Here is a 19,195-nt window from a genome sequence, read left to right on the forward strand (position 1 = left end):
CCCTGTGCCGTGCCAGTGTCCCCCAGTGCCACCCAGGTCCTGTCCCTGTCCCCGTGCCAGTGTTCCTCAGTGCCACCCGGGTTCTGTCCCTGTGCCATGCCAATGTCTGTCCCCCAGTGCCACCTGGGTCCTGTCCCTGTCCCTGTGCTGTGCCAGTGTCCCCTGGTGCCACCCGGGTACTGTCCCTGTGCCATGCCAGCATCCCCCGATGCCATCCGAGTCCTGTCCCTGTCCCTGTGCCATGCCAGTGTACCCCGGTGCCACCCGGGTCCTGTCCCTGTGATGTGCCAGTGTCCCCTGGTGCCACCGGGTCCTGCCCTGTGCCATCTAGGTCCTGTCCTGTCCTATGCCCTAGTTCCCCAATGTCACATGGGGTCCTGTCACCCCAGCATGCTGAGGTCGCCTGTGCCATCGCTTCATGTCTGTGTGCCCCTGTGCCACGTGGGGTCCCATCCCTCAGCCACATTGGGGTCCTCCGGTGTCAACCAGGGTCCTGCCCTGTGCCACACCAGTGTCCCCCCTGTGCCAGCAGGATCCTGCCCTTGTGCCATGTGGGGTCCCGTCCCTGTGCCATGTAGGGTCCCCTGTGCCACTGGGATCCTTGTCCTGCCCCATGCCCAGTCCACCCTGTGTCACCAGGGTCCCATCCCTGTGCCATGTAGGGTCCCCTGTGCCATTGGGATCCTGTCCTTGTGCCACGTGGGGTCCTGTCCCTGTGCCGTGTGGGGTCCCCTGTGCCACACCAGTGTCCCCCCTGTGCCAGCAGGATCCTGCCCTCGTACCGTGTGGGGTCCCCCCGTGCCATGTGGGGTCCCATCCTCGTGCCGTGTGGGGTCCCCCCGTGCCATGTGGGGTCCCATCCTCCTGCCGTGTGGGGTCCCCTGTGCCACTGGGGTCCTTGTCCTGCCCCATGCCCAGTCCCCCTGTGTCACCAGGGTCCCACCCCTGTGCCACCGGGATCCCCGGTGCCCCCGTGAAACGTGGGGTCCTCCCTCGCGTGCGTCCCCCCCTCCTCCCTCGTCCCCCGTCCCCCCCCATCCCCGGTGACCCAGCGGAACCGGGGCTGACCCTGCCCCGGCGTGGGAGGCCGCACCGGGGAGGCGCTTCCTCAGGAAACCCCCCAACCGCTGCCACCGCCACAGTGCCCGGTGTCACCGCCGCGGCACCGCCCGCCACCACTGCCGGGGGTACGTGTGCCACGAGGGGGTCCTGCCCACCCACGGGCACCCACCGGCCACGGGCACGCTCCTGGGAGAGGCGGGCGGGCGGGGGGGAAGCGTTGCACAGAGGGGTACGCACGCCCGGCGGTTGTTTGCATGCTTGCGGGGTGCGCACGGAGGGGGTTGGGTTTGCACGCTCGCGGGGTGCGCACGGAGGGGTGGCAGGGCGCACGCGGAGGGGTTGGCACGCTCACGGCGGGGCGTGGGTGCTCACGGAGATGGGGGGGGGGGTGGCTGTGCAAGGAGGGGGCGCAGGGTGTGGGTGCTCCTGCAGCGTGCGCGGAGGGGTTTGCACGCTCACGGGTGCTCAGCGGGTGTGCAGAGGGGCTCGGGGGGGGGGGGGATTGCACGCTCGCGGGGGCACGGGCTCTCACGGGGGGCCGCACGGGGTCATTTGCACACTTGGTGGGATTTGCACGCCGGGTGCCCCGTGCAGGTGCCCGGTGCCACCCCAGCTGGCGGGTGAAGATCCGAGTGCCACCCCGGCTCTCGGGTGGGGGTCAGGGTGCCACCCTGGGGGTCCTGGCTGCCCTTTGGGTGACAGCTTGGGCACCCGGTGCCACCCCGCAGGCCATGCCGCTGCTGAAGAAAACACCCAAGGAGGAGGAGGAGGATGGCGACCCCTTTGCCGCCAACCCCGAGAGCCGCTACCGCCGCCGGGCCACTCTGGAGCGCCTGGTGGGTCTGGCACCCTTCGGCCGTGCCCGCCGCGCCCCCCCCAAAGATGGGGATGGGGACGGTGGCCGGGCGCGGCGGCGGTCAGAGGATTTCGGGCTGTTGCGGCGGCTGCCGGGGCGGCGCAAGGCCAGCGTGGAGGCGCTGGCAGAGAGGACGGTCCCCAAGCGCAGCTCGCTGCTGCGGCTGGCCTTGGGGACACGGGGACGGCGGGGGTCCACGGGCGAGCGCTCACCGACGGTAGAGAGTGACGGGGTGTCCGACGGGGACCAGGACAGCGGGGGACAGCGTCAGGAGGGGCGCGGGAAGGCCAGGGAGCCGCTCTCAGGTAAGAGGGGCTGGGGGGCGTGGGGGTGGGTTGGAGGGGGGGACATGAGGAGATATGGGGTGTATGGAGGTGGGGAGGTAGGTCATGTGGGCATGAGGACATGGGACATGGGTATGAGGAGATGGGACGTGGGGATGGGGACATGGGGATGGGGACATGGGACATGGGGATGGGGACATGGGGATGGGGATATGGGGACATGGGGATGGAGACATGGGGATGGGGACATGGGACATGGGGATGGGGATATGGGGACATGGGGATGGGGACATGGGGATGGAGATGGGGACATGGGGATGGGGATGGGAACATGGGGATGGGGATATGGGGATGGGGATGGGGACATGGGGATGGGGATATGGGGACATGGGCATGGGGACATGGGGATGAGGATGGGGACATGGGGATGGGGACAGGGGGATGGGGACATGGGGATGACGATGGGGACATGGGGATGGGGATGGGGACATGGGGATGGGGATTTGGGGACACAGGAGGACATGAGCGATCACAGAATGTAGGGCATGGCCATGGGGACACTGGAGGACATGGGACATGGAGGAACACTGGCATAGGGATTGTGAGACATGGGGACAGAGGACCATGGGGGACGTGGGGCATTGTGAAATGGGGACATGGTCCATGGGTGGCACCTATGGGTGTTGTTGTCTGTGTGTGTCGTTCCCCGCCCCCCCCCCCACCCCCCCCAAAGTGCTGGAGATCCTGGAGCTGATCCAGCGGCGGGAGCTGGTGGCGGCTGACGAGCAGATCATCGCGCTGGAGGCAGAGTGCGTGGCCTCGTCCCCGTCCCTCTCCGCGTCCCCCGTCCCTGCGGCCGGGCGGCAGGCGCGGGACGTGGCGCTGCTCTACGAGGCTCTGCTGGCACAGCTCTGGGCGGTGGTGGGCGAAGCGGTGCCTGCCGGGCGCCCCTACCCCCCCTTACGCTCGGTGATCCGGGTGCTGGAGCAGGAGGAGGTGGCCGATCGCCAGTACGCGCCGGGCACCCCCGGGCGCCCGCGCACCCTCCGTCGCCGCTGGCAGGAGGCAGTGGGGCGGGCGGCGGGCGAGAGGTTGGCACAGGTAGCCCCTGCCGCTGGGTTGGGCGCCCGATTGGCAGCGCTGGCAGCTCGGTTGGTGGGCGACCTGGGGGCCGTGCGGTGCCACGTGGCCCCCGCTTACCCCCCCGAGTACGGTGCCTTTGGGGTCTACGCCCGCGGGTACCACCGGGCGCTGGCACAGCAGCTGAGCGCGCTGGCACAGAGACCCCTCGCCGTGCCCGACCTCTACTTGCTGCTCGACTGGCACAGCAACACCTACCCCAGGTGAGACACCCCCCCTCTCCCCAGCACCTGCTGGCACCCGTGGGACCCCACCAGCATGCTGGGCACCCTGGGGCACCCAGTGGCACCCGTGGGACCCCACAGCAGCCACATCCCTGGTATGCTGGGCACCCTGGGGCACCCGTGGGACCCCACAGCAACCACGTCCCTGCTATGCTGGGAACCCTGGGGCACCCAGTGTCACCCCACAGCACCCACACTCCTTGTATGCCGGGCACCCTGGGGCACCTGTGGGATCCCACAGCGTCCATGTCCCTGGTATGCTGGGCACCCTGGGGCACCCGTGGGATCCCACAGCATCCATGTCCCTGGTATGCTGGGCACCCTGGGGCACCCGTGGGATCCCACAGCATCCATGTCCCTGGTATGCTGGGCACCCTGGGGCACCCAGTGTCACCCCACAACATCCACACTCCTTGTATGCTGGGCACCCTGGGGCACCCATGGGACCCTTTGGCACACTGGACATCCCTGGGGCTGTTCCCCGGGCAGTGGTGGGTGCTGGGCACCCCCAGTGCCACCTGGAGTGGGCACTGTGAGGTCCCTGTACCCGCAGGGAGGTGCTGGGGCACCCTGAGGTGGGGGCCCTGCTGCAGGCGCAGGCACTGGGGCCCCTCCTGCCCCCCGAGACCCAGCGCAGCCTTGAGAGCTCCTGCATCGCCGCTGTCAAGGTACGGGCACCGGGATGGGCAAGGGATGGCGACTAGGGTGGGAGCATGATGGGCAGTGGGGCGGCACTGGGGTGGGAACACAGTGGGCATTGCGGTGGCACTGGGGTGGGCACATGATGGACACAAGGGTGGCACTGGGATGGGCACACAGTGGGCACTGGGATGGGCACCGGGATGGGCCCAGGGCTGGGGGCTGGCAGGGGACCCTGCGCCCCGCTGTCCTCATACCCGCTGTGCCCGGTGCCAGGCGAAGGTGGAGGTGGCGGTGGCGCAGGAGCTGCAGCTCAGCGAGGACACGTGGGCGGAGGAGGCCTCCAGCCAGGAGCTGCAGGAGGGACTGGCCACCCGCGTCACCGGGGTATGGGCACGCGCGGGACCCCCTGCTCCATCCTCTGCACCCAACCCCTGGGCTCTGTGGGGTGACCCACAGCCCCAAAGGGGTGCCCCGTGGGGACATCAAGGTGCTCGGGCACCCCATAAGGATGGCAAGGGGATGGTGGGGTTGTTGGTACCCCAGGGGACACCTGGGGAATGGTGGGCTGGTGGCTGTGCCCCCCACACCCTGCCGTGCCTGTCGCGCAGCTGCTGCGGGCACATGTGGACCGAGCCCCCCAGATCACCCCCGAGTTCGGCATGGAGATGGCACACAGCCTCCTGGGTGTGCTGGTGGCCTTCCTGCACAGGTGGGCATGGTGACACGGGGGGGGTGGGGACGGGACACAGCAAGGACATGGTGGGGACAGGGGATGGGCATGGGGAGACCGGGGATGGGCATGGGGAAACCAGGCATGGATATGGGGACATGGGGACATCAGGACAAGAGAGGGGATGGCCACACGGACATGGGCACTGTGGGGGGACAGGACGGAGCTGGGATGTCCATGAGGGGCACAGGACGAGCGTGGCACCTGGCTGCCAGGTCCCCTGGGTGCCAGTGCGGGTGACCTGTGTGGGTGCCCTCAGTTTCCAGCGGAAAGTGGAGCGGTTCCTGGAGTCTCCCGGTGAAGCCACTCCACCCGACAGTGCCACCGGCCGGGCCATCGCCCTGGTCAACTGCTGTCCCCCCTTCAGGTAAGGGCACCCCAAGAACCACCCTCCCCTGGTCCCTGGGGTGCTCCGGGTGCCCAGGCTCCCTGGCAGCACCCACTGAGATCCCCACGGCAGGACCTTCGCTGAGCGCCTAGCGCAGTTTGGGCACCCAGAGAGTGAGGAGCCCCGGCGCCAGGCCCACGCTGCCCTGGACAAGGTGACCCGGCTCTGCAACCATGTCCTCACCCAGCGCCTCTTCGAGGACCTCAAGGTGCTCACGCGGGTCAGGACGGCCTGGGGAGGGACGGCCAGCGAGGTGCACCGGGGTGCTGGGCAGGGTGCCCATTGGTTGGGTGCTGAGCCAGGCAGCACCCATGGGAGCAATGCTCATGGTGCCCACCAGTTGGGTGCTGAGCTGGGTGATGCCCACGGATGCAATGCTCTTGGATGGCCTCCCACCACCCTGGGCACCACCACCCTGTGTGCCACCCATGGGTGCCAGGACAGCTGCCCACCCCAGCTGCCCGCCCCCCATGCAGCCCTACTTCAACAAGCTGATGAAGCGCAAGTGGCTGACGAGCTCCGACGCCTTCGACACCATTGTGATGCTCATCACCAGCTTCACCCAGAAGCTGCGCCCGCTGCACCCCGAACCCTACCAGGTGGGTGCTGGGCATGACGCTGTGTGGCCGGTGCCATCACCACTGGCTTCTGGTTGACCTTTTTCCCGCAGGTGCTGGTGAGCGAGGTGCACCGGCGGGTGCTCATTGAGTACGTGCGGCCGCTGCTGCAGGTGCGTTTGGTCTGCACCTCGGCCAAGATGCGCGCCCGGGTGGCCGCCCGCCTCGGGGACGAAGCCCGCCAGCTCCGCGAGCTCTTCAGCCGCTTGGTGAGACGCCACCCCCCCTCCCCGGCACCCCGGGGTGCTCCTCAGGTAGGGGTGACGGTGCTGAGGTCCCCTGTGCTGGCAGGATTCGGCCTCGCCCTGGCTGGATTCGGTGGTGCCGCGGTTGAGAGAGCTGCTGGTGCTGGAGGACACGGCGGCGCTGCAGATGGAGGTGGGCGTCCTGGTGAGGGACTTCCCCGACGTCCGGTGAGTGCTGGCCCCAGGGGGATGGCAGTGGGGTGGCACAGCCAGGCAGGACACCGTGGCCCCATAGGGACAGGAGTGGGGTGGCACATGTCCCCACAGCCACTGCAGCAGGGCGGCAGGGCCAGGCGAGGTGCCACCTCCCTGTAGGGACAGGGGCAGGACACGGTGTCCCCACAGGGACCAAAGCGGGGTGACAGGACGCGGCGTCCGTCCGTCCTTCCCGGCAGCCCCCGCCCCGCTGCCGGTCTCTCCTGGCTGCCCGCCGGGAAGCGGCCACGGCCCTGCGCCAAGTCCCCTCCCCATCCCCGAGTCCCCCGGGGGACCGGTGGCACGCGCGGGCCCGGCAGGATGCCGCCACTTCGAGGGCTTTAAATAGAACCCGTCCCGGCTGCAATTGGTTCCAGTTAAACCTGGGACTGGGATTCACCCCAGAGCTGGGTGTAATGCTGCGCCCCACAGCTGGGTGCAAACCTGCACCCCAAACCTGGGTGCGGTGCTGCACTCCAAAGCTGGGTACATCACTGTACTCCAAAGCTGGGTGCATGCCCCACCCCAAAGCTGGGTGCAAAGTTGTGCCCCAAAGCTGGGTGCAAACCTGCACCCCAAAGCTGGGTGCAATATTGCACCCCAAAGCTGGGTGCAAACCTGCACCTCAAAGCTGGGTGCAGTGCTGCGCCCCAAACCCGGGTGCAGTGCTGTGCCCCAAAGCTGGGTGCAATGTTGCATCCCAAAGCTGGGTGCAATGTTGCGCCCCAAAGCTGGGTGTAAACCTGCACCTCAAAGCTGGGTGCAGTGCTGCGCCCCAAACCCAGGTGCATCGCTGCACCCCAAAGCTAGGTGCATGCCCTACCCCAAAGCCGGGTGCATCACTGTGCCCAAAAGCTGGGTGCAAACCTGCACCCCAAAGCTGGGTGCAATGTTGCACCCCAAAGCTGGGTGCAAAGTTGCACCCCAAAGCTGGGTGTAAACCTGCACCCCAAAGCTGGGTGCAGTGCTGTGCCCCAAACCCAGGTGCATCGCTGCACTCCAAATCTGGGTGCATGCCCTACCCCAAAGCTGGGTGCAGTGTTGCACCCCAAAGCTGGGTGCATGCCCTACCCCAGAGTCGGGTGCATCGCTGCGCCCCAGGGCCGGCGCAACACCACTCCCCAGATTTGGGCACATACCTCTCCCAGGGGAGCGGGCGCACGGCAGCCAGTGTTCCCGTCCCCTGAGGGTCCCCATCCTGCAGGCGGAAGCACGTGGCAGCGGTGCTGGACGTGCGGGGGCTGCGGGGCCAAGCGGCTCGGCAGGAGATCCTGGGAGTGGTGCAGGACCTGGAGCAGAGCGAGGCCGAGCCAGGGCTGCCGCGCCAACGCGCCTTCTTCTCCGAGCTGGCCGTGGCCCGCGAGGTGCGATGCCTGCCCTTCCAGCTGCCGCGCCTGGCGCGCCTCTCCCGCCTGCGCCTGCGCCGCCCGCACGCCCAGCGCCACGGCCAGGCACGGCTCTGAGCGCCTGCGCCCACCCGTGGGTGCAGCGAGGCATCCCGGAGATGGGCACTCCCCTCCCCTGCAGAGCTGGGTGCTCACCTCACTCAAAGATGGGTGCTCAGCTCCCCCAGAGATGGGCGCTCGCCTCCCGCAGAGCTGGGTGCATCGCTGCACCCTGGAGCTGAGTGCTCAGCTCCCCCAGAGATGGGTGCTCACCTCCCTCAAAGGCGGGTGCTCAGCTCCCCCAGAGATGGGTGCTCAGCTCCCGCCGAGCTGGGTGCATCACTACTCCTGAGTTGGGTGCTCAGCTCTGCCAGAGATGGGCGCTCAGCTCCTGCAGAGATGGGCGCTCACCTCCCACAGAGCTGGGTGCATCGCTGCACCCTGGAGCTGAGTGCTCAGCTCCCCCAGAGATGGGTGCTCACCTCCCTCAAAGGCGGGTGCTCAGCTCCCCCAGAGATGGGTGCTCAGCTCCCGCCGAGCTGGGTGCATCACTACTCCTGAGTTGGGTGCTCAGCTCCGCCAGAGATGGGCGCTCAGCTCCTGCAGAGATGGGTGCTCACCTCCCGCAGAGCTGGGTGCATCGCTGCACCCTGGAGCTGGGTGCTCAGCTCCCCCCGAGGTGGACGCTCACCTCCCCCAGAGATGGGTGCTCAGCTCCCCCAGAGTTGGGTGCATCGCTACTCCTGAGTTGGGTGCTCAGCCTCCCCAGAGATGGGTGCTCGCCTCCCCCAGAGCGAGGTGCATTGCTGCATCCCAGAGTCGGGTGCCCACCTCCCCCAGAGCCGGGCGCATCACCCCAAGCCCTGCTTGGACCCCCCCAGACCCAGGTGGGGTTGCACTGCCCCCCTAGACTGTGTATAAAAGGTGTCAATGCTGTAAATTAACGCTGGAGCCAGTCTTCGTCCTTTGCTTTTGCTCCGGGTCCTCTCGTGCGTGGAGACAGGGGACACAGCACCCCCCCCCATGCAGAGGGGATGGGGGGGCGGGGGGCTGTCCCTGGGCAGGAGCTGGCTCCTGGGGCGAGGCTGCGGGGCCCCGTCCTGCGATGGCCGCTACAGGGAGGGGGGAGGAAGGAAAGGGTCACTAGTGACTCGCCGGGAAACCACCGCGGGGTGGGGGGAGAGGGGGGGACGGGGCGGGGGGACGATGGCCCTTCCTGGCATGGGAGGCGGGGGGACAGCTGGCTGGACCCTGAGGGGTAGCAGGGAGCTGGGGACAGCGTGGCTGAGGCCAAGGGCAGGATCAGGCCCTGGAGGAGGTGGGGGGGTGGGGGGGTTGGGGGGAACCACTCTGGCCCCGCTCCATCCCGCCCCACCCCACCACGGCGCCCGGATCCAACGCCTTGTGGGACACCCTGTTCGTGTGTGTGTCCCCCCCCTGCCCCGCCCCGCACTGCAAAACAGAGGGGGGAACACAGGATACGGCCACCCCCCCGTGTCCCCCTTGACACCCGCCACCCACAGAACATCATCACCCGCTGCTGCCATGAGCTTGTCAGGTCTCAGCGCTCCTCGGGGCAGGGGGGGGAGTGTGTGCCCCCCACCCGCCGTGTCAAAAATAGGCGAGTGCTGGATCCGGCCAGGAAGGAGCGAGGGCTAAAAATAAGTGGCCCCGGCGCGGCCGCGGCGGGAGCAGGGCCAGGGTCACTGTCCCCCGTGCCGTGGGAAGGGGACAGCGGCGGCGGGGGCGGAAGCGGCAGCGCCGGGCGGGGGTGGCGGGAAGGGATGGGGAGACCTGGGGGGGGGGGGGGGGGGGGGGGGGGCACAGGGGTGGCCCCTGCGCAGGGATGGGGCATGGGACGGCAATGGGGGGGGGTGGCAGAGGGATGGAGACGTGGGGACAGGGATGTCACCGTGCCCAGACAATTCAGGGACACGTGGGGATGGACCCCACCCCATAGGGACACGTGGGGACAGGGATATCATCATGCAGGGACATAGGGACATGGACCCGCGTTGTCCCCGCAGCCCGTGGGTGCAAACGTGGGCACAGGCGGGGGGGGGGGGATGACCCTGGCCCCAGGATGTGCCTGGCATGTTCTGGTGTGTCCTGGCATGTCCTGGCGTGTCCTGTGTCCCAGCCCCGGCGTGACTCACCGGGCGCCTGACGTCAAGGCCTCGGGGGAAGGAAGGAAACTGCTCCCCACCCCCCCACCCCCCCAACAGGGCCGGGAGGGCCAGGGGGACCCCCCAACCCCGTGTGGTCAGCGTGGCCCCCCACGGCACCTGGCTGGGCAGGGACTCCCTCAGACCCCCCCAGACTGGACAGGGACCCCCTGTCTGGGCATAAACCCCCCTCGGATTGAGCAGCGCACCCCTCAAACTGGGCAGTGCACCCCCAAACTGGGCGAGGAGAGCCCCCCCCCCCCCAGTCCCTGGGTACTGGCTCCTCCTGGCGGCTGTCGGCGGCGCTGCAGGCCAGGGGGCGTGGCTTGGAAAGGTGTGGCCCGCGCAGCTTCACAGTGGATTGGCAGGCTGGTGGGCCAATGGGAAGGCATGGCCCCGGGCTCCATCTCCCCAAGGGTCTCTGACCCACGAGCTCCCGGGTCCCACGGCTCCATCTCCCCAAGGGTCTCTGACCCACCAGCTCCCGGGTCCCACGGCTCCATCTCCCCAAGGGTCTCTGACCCACGAGCTCCCGGGTCCCACGGCTCCATCTCCCCAAGGGTCTCTGACCCACCAGCTCCCGGGTCCCACGGCTCCATCTCCCCAAGGGTCTCTGACCCACCAGCTCCCGGGTCCCACGGCTCCATCTCCCCAAGGGTCTCTGACCCACCAACTCCCGGGTCCCACGGCTCCATCTCCCCAAGGGTCTCTGACCCACGAGCTCCCGGGTCCCACGGCTCCATCTCCCCAAGGGTCTCTGACCCACGAGCTCCCGGGTCCCACGGCTCCATCTCCCCAAGGGTCTCTGACCCACCAGCTCCCGGGTCCCACGGCTCCATCTCCCCAAGGGTCTCTGACCCACCAGCTCCCGGGTCCCACGGCTCCATCTCCCCAAGGGTCTCTGACCCACCAGCTCCCGGGTCCCACGGCTCCATCTCCCCAAGGGTCTCTGACCCACCAGCTCCCGGGTCCCACGGCTCCATCTCCCCAAGGGTCTCTGACCCACCAGCTCCCGGGTCCCACGGCTCCATCTCCCCAAGGGTCTCTGACCCACCAGCTCCCGGGTCCCACGGCTCCATCTCCCCAAGGGTCTCTGACCCACCAGCTCCCGGGTCCCACGGCTCCATCTCCCCAAGGGTCTCTGACCCACCAGCTCCCGGGTCCCACGGCTCCATCTCCCCAAGGGTCTCTGACCCACCAGCTCCCGGGTCCCACGGCTCCATCTCCCCAAGGGTCTCTGACCCACCAGCTCCCGGGTCCCACGGCTCCATCTCCCCAAGGGTCTCTGACCCACCAGCTCCCGGGTCCCACGGCTCCATCGCCCCAAGGGTCTCTGACCCACCAGCTCCCGGGTCCCACGGCTCCATCTCCCCAAGGGTCTCTGACCCACCAGCTCCCGGGTCCCACGGCTCCATCTCCCCAAGGGTCTCTGACCCACCAGCTCCCGGGTCCCACGGCTCCATCTCCCCAAGGGTCTCTGACCCAGGACCACCCTGTCCTTAGGATGTCCTGGTCCCCACAGCTCCCCCTCCTCAGGGACCCCTCACCCCCAGAAGCTCCCACATCTCCATTGCTTCATCACCTTGGTGCTTCCTGTGCTTCTTTGTCCTCAGGGACACATGAGCCACATCCCCAGGGACCCTATGACCTGGAGCGCTCCTCAACCCACAGCCTCCATGTCCCCCAACCCTTTTCCTCCACAACAACGCCAGGTCCCCACCTGGTGCCACCCTTCTGGCAAGAAAGAAGAGACATGGGGCCGATCTGAAGCTGCTTTATTGGCCACGTTGGGATGGGTCAAGCACAGACGCAGGGGCCAAGCTTGCCCCAGAACAGTCACAAATACAGCACAGGCAATAATAATAATAATAATAATAATAATAAAAAATTAAACATCTCCCGGAGGCTGGCAGCCCCACACAACAAAAATATATATATATATAATATATAGAGAGAGGACAGAGTCAACGCTGGCGAAGCTTGGTCACGAGAGAGAGACGGCGCAGGGTTGGGGACGCCGGAGCCACCGGCGGGACCCGTGCAGGGAGGGTGGAGGGGGAAGAGCCATTCACAGTTGGGTGGGGGACAAGCAGGATGGGAGTCCACCCAACATTGTGGGTGCTGGAGGGGTCACCTGGAGGCCCAGCATCAGCAGTGGGGCTGGGACCCCCGAGGGGGATGGGGACATGGAGCATGGACACCATGGGGGGGATGGAGACAACCCATAGACCCCCGCAAGAGTGATAAAGGTTTGGCAGGGACACCTCCAAGGTGGTGGAGATGCTGCAAGGATCCCCATGGGATGGTGGAGATGCAGCACAGGCACCTCCAGGGTGATGAAGGTGCTGCAAAGACACCCACCCACCCCCCCCAGGGAAATGGGGACACAGCAGAGACATCTCCAGGGTGACAGAGATGCTGCATGAACCCCCGGTGGGATGGTGGAACTGTGGCACAGACACCTCTAAGGTGATGAAGGTGCCACAGGGACTCTCCAAGGGAGATGGAGATGTGGCATAAACACCTCTAGGGTGAAGGAGATGCCACATGGACTCCCCTTGGGATGATGGAGATGACATAGACATCTCCAGTGTAGCAGAAATGACACAGGGACCTTCCTGGGGTGAGTGAGATACAGCATGGACATCTCCAAAGTGACGGAGATGGCACAGAGACCCCTCCCAGGACAACAGAAGTCAAGCACAGACACCTCTACGGTGTCCCAGATGCCACAGGGACCTTCCCGCGGTGATTGAGATGGGGCATGAACATCTCCAAAGTGAAAGAGATGCTTCATGAATCCCCAGAGAATGATGGGGATCAGGGACAGACACCTCTAAGGTGGTGGAGATACCACAGGGACATTCCCAGGGTGGTGAAAATCAGTCATGGACATCTCCAAAGGGATGGAGATGCTGCATAAAGCCCCATGGGATGATGGGGATCAGGGACGGACACCTCCAAGGTGATGGAGACACCACAGGGACATTCCCAGGGTGGCAAAAATCAGGCATGGACATCTCCAAAGGCATGGAGATGCTGCATAAAGCCCCATGAGATGGTGTGAGTCAGGCACGGACACCTCTAAGGCAATGAAGATGACAAAGGGACCTTCCCAGGTGGATGGAAGTTGAACAGAAACATCTCCAAAGATATGGAGATGCTGTGTAAAACCCCATGGGACAATGGGGATTGGAGACAGTCACCTCTAAGGTGATGGAGACACCACAGGAACTTTGCCTGGGTGGTAGAAACTGGGCAGAAACATCTCCAAAACAAGGGAGATGCTGCATGAGCCCCCATGAAATGATGGGGATTGGGGACAGACACCTCTAAAGTAGCCAGGATGCCACGGGAATGATGGCAACACATCAAGGACACCTCCAACACACTGGCACCATGGCTGACACCCCACATCCAGGGGCCAAAGCTGCCCTTCAACCTCACCAACACCCCAACCCTTGGGCCAACTGATCCAGAGGAAAAAAAAAAAAAAAAAAATGAAAAAGGGAGGGAGAAAAAGCCAAAACCCACAAAAATCCACCACCCAGGGAGGGAGGAGGTGCCCGTTTTTGGGGGGGGACCCCATTCACAACGCGAGGAGCGAGGGAGAATTCAAGGAGTCCGAGGACTGGTCGCTGCTGCTGCTCCGCTGATGCGAGGCTCCGCAGGTGGCTCCCTCTGGGTGGGTGAACACAAATGAAGACGTATAGGATGGGTTAGGTGGCCCTGAGGGGACCCCGGGCGCGAAGCAGCAGCTGGGGAAGGGGCCCTGGGCGCTCGGCTGGAACGGACCCGGGGGTAGGAAGGCGACGGTCCCCGCCGGCTCTTCCTTGCCCAGGGTGCTCACCTCGGCGGGACCGGCACCCAAGGAGCCGACGTCCTCGAAGGGGAGCTTGCAGGCAGGAGCGTGGGCCACCAGCACGAACTCCAGCCGTTCCTTCTCCTTCTGCAGCTCGGCAATCTCCGACTCCAGTTCGGCTTTCTCCTCCTCCAGCTGGTCTGTCTCCTGGGGTGGCAGCGGGGTGGGGTGAGATGGGCTGCGGGGGACCCCACTGTCCCTATCCCCAGCCCCGGGGACATCACCCTCCCATGGCCTCCAGGATGGGGTCGTTTGTCCCTTCAGCATCCCTGGGGTATCCATACATCCTCCTCTGATGTTCCCTGCTCCTGGGGACAGCGTCATCCCCCTCCAGCATCCCCAAGTCTCCATCTGTCCCGCTCTGATGTCCCTTGTTCACAAGGACATCACTGTCCCCCTCCAGCATCCCCGGGTATCCATCTGTCCCCCTCTGATGCCCCCCCCCCCCACCCCATTCCCAGGAACAGCACTGTCCCCCCTCCAGTGTCCCTGTACCATCTTGCCCTCTGATGTCCCTTGCTCCTGGGGACAGCATTGTCCCCCTCCAGCACCCCAGGGACCTGTCTGTCCCCCTCTGATGTCACCTGCTCCCAAGGATGGCATCCTCTTCCTCCAGCATCCCTGTGTGTCCTCCCAACATGCCCCCTGCTCCTGGGGATGTCATTGTCCCCCTCAGACATCCCTGGGCATCAATCTGTCCCCTCTGCTGTCCCCACCTCCTGAGGACTGTCTCGGTCCTCTGCAGTGTCATCATTCCTAGAGACCAGGCTGCTCCCCCGCAAAGTCCCCAGCTCCTGGGGACATTGTCACATCCCTCCAGTGTCCTTGGGTCCCCTAGATCTGCACCCATAGGCAAACTGGCGTGTTCCCCTCCGATGTCCCCAGTTCCCAGGGACATCATTGTCCCCTTCCAGCATCCCTTGGTCCTGGGGACACTGTTGTCCCCATCCAAGATCCCCAGCTCCCCAGGACATGCACCCATAGACATCTATCTCTCCCCTCCAACACAGCCAGGTCCTGGGGACATCATCCCCTCCAGTGACCCTTGGCTCTAGGGACACCACTGGCCCCTCTAGTGTCCCCAGCTCCCTGGAATCAGGATCTACAGGCATCAGTCTGTCCCCCTGTAACATCCCCAGCTCTGAGGGCGGCGGCGTCATCATCCCCTTCCAGTGTCCCTTGGTCCTGTCCCCATCTAATGACCCCAGCTCTGCAGGATCTGCCTCCAAAATGTCCAAGTCCTTGTGACATCGTCATCCCTTTTGTGTCCCTCAGTCCTGAGGGCATCACTGTCCCCATGGGCATGCTGGAAGGGGACGGGTCGATGCTTAAGTCAGTCATCACCTTCCAATGTCCCCATGGCCCGGGGACACCGCAGTCCGCAAATGTCCCTGGGGTTCTTCCCCTGTAGACACCAACCCACACTCCTGTGACGTCCCCAGCCACTGAGGACACTGCAAACCCTCCACCATCGTCCCCCTCAGACACCTCCAGCTGTGGTGACACCACCGTCCCCAGCACGTCCCCAAGCACTCACCGCCTGCAGTCGATCTGTCAGCTCCCGGCGCCGGTTACGGCACTTGGCTGCCGCCAACTTGTTCCTCTCCCTCCGCACCCGGCGCTTCTCCTCCTCCTCCGGCGTCAGCTGCTGGAAGAACAGGACCATCAGGCAGCTGCCACCCGTGTCCCCAGAGTCCCACCACCCTCCAGGTCCCATCCTCCCCCCCTCCCCCAACCACCACGCAGGGGATGGGGATGCCACTCACCGTTTCCTCACGGCTGCGCCGGGGACGGGCACGGGTGGGACGTGCTGGCGGTGCTGCCGGCCCTGTGGCGAAGGCACCCATGCCCGGTGTGGAGTAGCTGGGTCCCGGGAGGTCATAGGGATCGACGGGTGGGGGGTGTGCCATGGGTGCCCCTGGGGGCTGCGACTGGGCCACGGAGGAGATGAGGGTGGGCTGCACCAGCCACTGCAGGTCCTGACTGGTGGTGATGGCCGTCACCGTGGGCACGAAGGAGCCGGGCATGTCCCCCAGGCCGCTGCACTCCTGCGAGAGGGCGAGGGTGGGGGATTAGACCCTACTCAGCAGCACCCACGGTTGGGGCCGGCACTGCGACCCTGCACCATGGCCTGGTGCCCCCAGCACCGACGTGCAACACCCTCGCGTCCCTGACGCCAATGTGCAAGAGCTCCCTGACACCAGCGTGCCGTGCCCTCGTGCCCCTGGCACCGATGTATAAATACTTCCCAGCAGCAATGTGCAAGAGCTCCCTGGCACTGACACACAACACCCTTGTGCCCCTGGCACCAACGTGCAAGAGCTCCCTGGTGCCCCTGGTACAGATGTGCAAGTCCTTCCAGGCATCAACGCATGATGCCCTCGTCCCCCCAGCACCAATGTGCAAGAGATCTCTGGTGCCACAACCTCATGTCCCTGGCACTGATGTGCAAGAGCCCCCCCAGCACCAATGCACAACACCCTCGTGTAATGACCCCCCCGTCCTCTCACACCAACATGCGAGGGGCCTACCCTGGCACTGTCACACGAGGCCCTGGTGCCACCAGGGCTGCTGTACAAAGCCCCCAGCACTTGTGCACCAATATGCAAACCCCCCTCCCTCCAGCTGGGGCACACGAGGGGCCCCCCCACACACAGCTCAGGGTACAACCCCCCCCCCCCCCCCAAGTTGTTCACAGCTGGCAGCACCCCCACTTGCTGCACCAGGACACCCACACCCCACATACCCCCCCTGCTTTGCACCAGTACCTCCATGGTGTCAGGGCAACCTGAGGGTGTTGGGGGGCACTGAGGGACACCCCCCCCCATCACACCAGGGCTCAAATCTTACAGGGATTTGGGGGGGGGGGGGGGGAGGGGGGGGACACTGAGCACCCCCTTTCCAAGTTGCACCAGAACCCGGGGCAGGGGTGTTGCACTGGGAGGGGGGGATATGCATCGCTCCCCTCTGGCTGCACTGGGACCTGATGGGGAGGCGGGGGGGGGGGATGCATTGGTTCCACACACCCCCCGCCCCCAATTTCCACGGGGGGAGGACCTGAACCGACCGCCCCCCGGTTGCGCCAGGATCGGGGAGTGGGGCGGAGCGGGGGATGCACTGAACCCCCTCCCGGTTCACGCGTGGGGCGAGCCCCGACCACGCTCCCACCAGCCGCAGCAAGGAGCTGGGGGGGGCGTGTCCAACCAGCGCAGTGGGCGTGGCCACACGGTGAGGGGGCGTGTCCCTCCCCCACCCCTCCCGCCTCCCTTAGCAACAGGGGGCGGCCGCCGTGTTCCAAAATAAACCCGCGCGCGCCGTACGTGCGCCGCGTCATCACGGAGGGTTCCAACGCGTCACGCGTTTACGCACGACCCCGCCCCCTCGGCGCCGCTCGCCCGCCTCCCACTGGCGGCCCCGGGACTCACCTGCGCGGCCGCCGCCGCCGCCGGGCTCCCGAAGGAATCGACCGACGAGAGGTACTGGGACTCGGCCGAGGGCGAGGAGCTGCAGCGGGAACCCGAGTCGTAGTCACCGGGGAAGCCCTGGTACATGGCCCCGGGGGCGCGGGGGCCGCCCCGCCACGCCAAGGCTGCGGGTCAGGCTACCGGCATCCCGGTTTACCGAGCGCCACCCCCCCTCTCCTCCTCCTCTCGCTGCCCTTCCGCCGGTTTAACGTGACGGGGGGGAGTCTCTCGGTGCAAGGGTCCCGCTCCGGTGTAGCGTCCCGCGGGAAGCGCGCCCGTCCCGGGCTCCGGTTCGCCGGTGCAAAGTCCCGGTGCGCTGCTGCAAGCTCCGCTCCGCCGTTATAAGCCCCAGTGCGCCCGTGCCCTGGGTCCGCTGCGCCCCTACGAGCCCCGGTTCGCCAGTACAAAGTCCCGGTGCAGCCGTCCCAAGCTCCGGTTCGCTGCTACGAGCCCCGGTGTATCCGTCCCAGGCTCCGGTTCGCCGGTACAAAGCCCCCCGTGCGCCTCTACAAACCCCGGTGCATCCGTTCCCAGGCTCCGATTCGCCGGTACAAAATCCCGGTTCGCCGCTGTAAGCCCCGGTACATCCGTTCCCAGGCTCCGGTTCTCCGGTGCAAAGTCCCGGGTGGCCGCTATAAGATCCGGTAAATCCCTTCCCAGGCTCCGGTTCAGCCGCTACAAGCCCCGGTACATCCGCTCCCCAGCTCCGCCGGTGCAAAGTGCCGGTGACGCTCCCGCCGCTTCCCCCGGTCTCCGCTTTTTATGAATGAACCGCTCACCGCCGCGCCGCCGCTTTATACGGCGGCGCCCCGCCCCCTGCGCTGACGTCACGCCCGCCGCCACCGCCGCTCCAGGACCCCCGGGACCCCCCCGACCCCGCAGCCGCCGTCGCCACCGTTGCCGCTGCCGTTCTGCAGCCCCGGGAGCCGCCGCCGCCGTTAAGAGGCTCCGCGGCGGGCGGGGAACGGGGGGGATCCCTCGCCCCGCCTCTCCGGAGTTCCTGTGACGCAATTAGCCATATATGGGCTTGTCTCGGAGTGTTTGTTTGGTATCCTAGCAATGACGTCACAGGGAATCCCTTCGCCGCCGCCGCCGCCGCCGCCGCCGAAAGGCGTATTAATAGAAACGGGCGCCGCGGTTCTAGAAACGGCCTGAACCGTCCGGGGCGAAGGCCCCGCACTCCCGGTAACACCCCCGGTAACCCCGCCGGGACCCCCCTCGCGACCCCCCCCCACCCCTGTGGCACTCCCCTCCCCAATAACAGCCCCCTCCCCGGAACCCCCTCCCCACCCAATAACCCGCCCCCGGTGCTCCTTCCCCACCCGGTAACCCCTCCGGTAACCTCTCTCTCCCCCCCCGGTGACCCCTCCCCACCCGGTGACCCCCGTCCTGCACGTGGCACCGCGGCCCAAAGGACCGTCCCGGGGTGGAGGGGGGGGTCCCGGTAACGGGGGGAGGATAGGGATTCCAGTATCGGAGCAACGGGAACCTCTCCCCGAGGTGTTACCGGCGCCGGGCAATGAGTCACCGGGGAGGAAGAGGTGTCCCGGTACCGGGGCAGTGGGAACTTTGCCCCGGGGTGTTACCGGTACTAGACTGCAGAGCACCCGGGGGGTCCCGGTACCAGGGCAATGGGACATCACCGTCCCCTCCACCTCCGGTTCGTCGCTGAGGCTGGGCTACGGGGCACCAGGGAATCTCCAGTACCGGATGGTGGCACACAGCGGGGCGTTCCTCGTACCGGGGTGCAGTGGTCACTGTCCCCTGCACTCCCGGGATGGGAACGGGGAGGGGGGGGTGTCCCGGTATGAGGGTGCAAGCAGCCAGATCCCCCGAGAGTGGTTCTGGTGACACCGGAGGCTGATGTCACCGGCGGGAACTGGCGCTGAGTCACGGCGGGGCCACGGCGACCGGGGGGCCAGTTCCCACGCCCATT

General features: G+C 66.4%; 2 protein-coding genes across 3 annotated transcripts; one reads left to right on the forward strand and one right to left on the reverse strand.

Annotated features, from left to right (window-relative positions):
* The first annotated feature begins 1,110 nt into the window (after positions 1-1,110).
* Positions 1,111-8,712, forward strand: EXOC3L2 (exocyst complex component 3 like 2). 2 transcript variants are annotated; one of them, XM_042805421.1, is made up of 12 exons: positions 1,111-1,187; positions 1,791-2,223; positions 2,936-3,545; positions 4,120-4,234; positions 4,482-4,592; positions 4,817-4,917; positions 5,198-5,305; positions 5,399-5,534; positions 5,803-5,925; positions 5,997-6,152; positions 6,235-6,356; positions 7,588-8,712. In XM_042805421.1, the coding sequence occupies exons 2-12, from the start codon at positions 1,794-1,796 to the stop codon at positions 7,844-7,846; spliced, it is 2,271 nt and encodes a 756-aa protein (XP_042661355.1). In that variant the 5' UTR covers positions 1,111-1,187; positions 1,791-1,793; the 3' UTR covers positions 7,847-8,712. The 2 variants fall into 2 exon arrangements, with proteins under 2 accessions (XP_042661355.1, XP_042661356.1); XM_042805422.1 differs by lacking the exon at positions 1,111-1,187 and adding an exon at positions 1,273-1,291.
* Positions 8,713-11,691: 2,979 nt separating this feature from the next.
* FOSB (FosB proto-oncogene, AP-1 transcription factor subunit) lies at positions 11,692-18,384 on the reverse strand. Its single transcript, XM_042805529.1, has 4 exons — positions 17,221-18,384; positions 15,562-15,843; positions 15,333-15,440; positions 11,692-13,942 (listed from the first exon to the last, which is right to left on the reverse strand). The coding sequence occupies exons 1-4, from the start codon at positions 17,344-17,346 to the stop codon at positions 13,523-13,525; spliced, it is 936 nt and encodes a 311-aa protein (XP_042661463.1). The 5' UTR covers positions 17,347-18,384; the 3' UTR covers positions 11,692-13,522.
* Positions 18,385-19,195: the final 811 nt, after the last annotated feature.

Source organism: Tyto alba, unplaced genomic scaffold, assembly GCF_018691265.1.
Source record: "Tyto alba isolate M040663 unplaced genomic scaffold, T.alba_DEE_v4.0 Super-Scaffold_44, whole genome shotgun sequence".
NCBI lineage: Eukaryota > Metazoa > Chordata > Aves > Strigiformes > Tytonidae > Tyto > Tyto alba.

Excerpts from the sequence above, each read along its gene's own strand:
- EXOC3L2 (XM_042805421.1), top strand. The coding sequence starts at position 1,794 with ATGCCGCTGCTGAAGAAAACACCCAAGGAGGAGGAGGAGGATGGCGAC. Across the intron at positions 5,535-5,802 it reads GCCTCTTCGAGGACCTCAAG|CCCTACTTCAACAAGCTGAT; the intron begins GTGCTCACGCGG and ends CCCCCCATGCAG. Across the intron at positions 5,926-5,996 it reads TGCACCCCGAACCCTACCAG|GTGCTGGTGAGCGAGGTGCA; the intron begins GTGGGTGCTGGG and ends TTTTTCCCGCAG.
- FOSB (XM_042805529.1), bottom strand. The coding sequence starts at position 17,346 with ATGTACCAGGGCTTCCCCGGTGACTACGACTCGGGTTCCCGCTGCAGC. Across the intron at positions 15,844-17,220 it reads CGGCGGCGGCGGCCGCGCAG|GAGTGCAGCGGCCTGGGGGA; the intron begins GTGAGTCCCGGG and ends GCCCTCTCGCAG. Across the intron at positions 15,441-15,561 it reads GGCGCAGCCGTGAGGAAACG|CTGACGCCGGAGGAGGAGGA; the intron begins GTGAGTGGCATC and ends TTCTTCCAGCAG.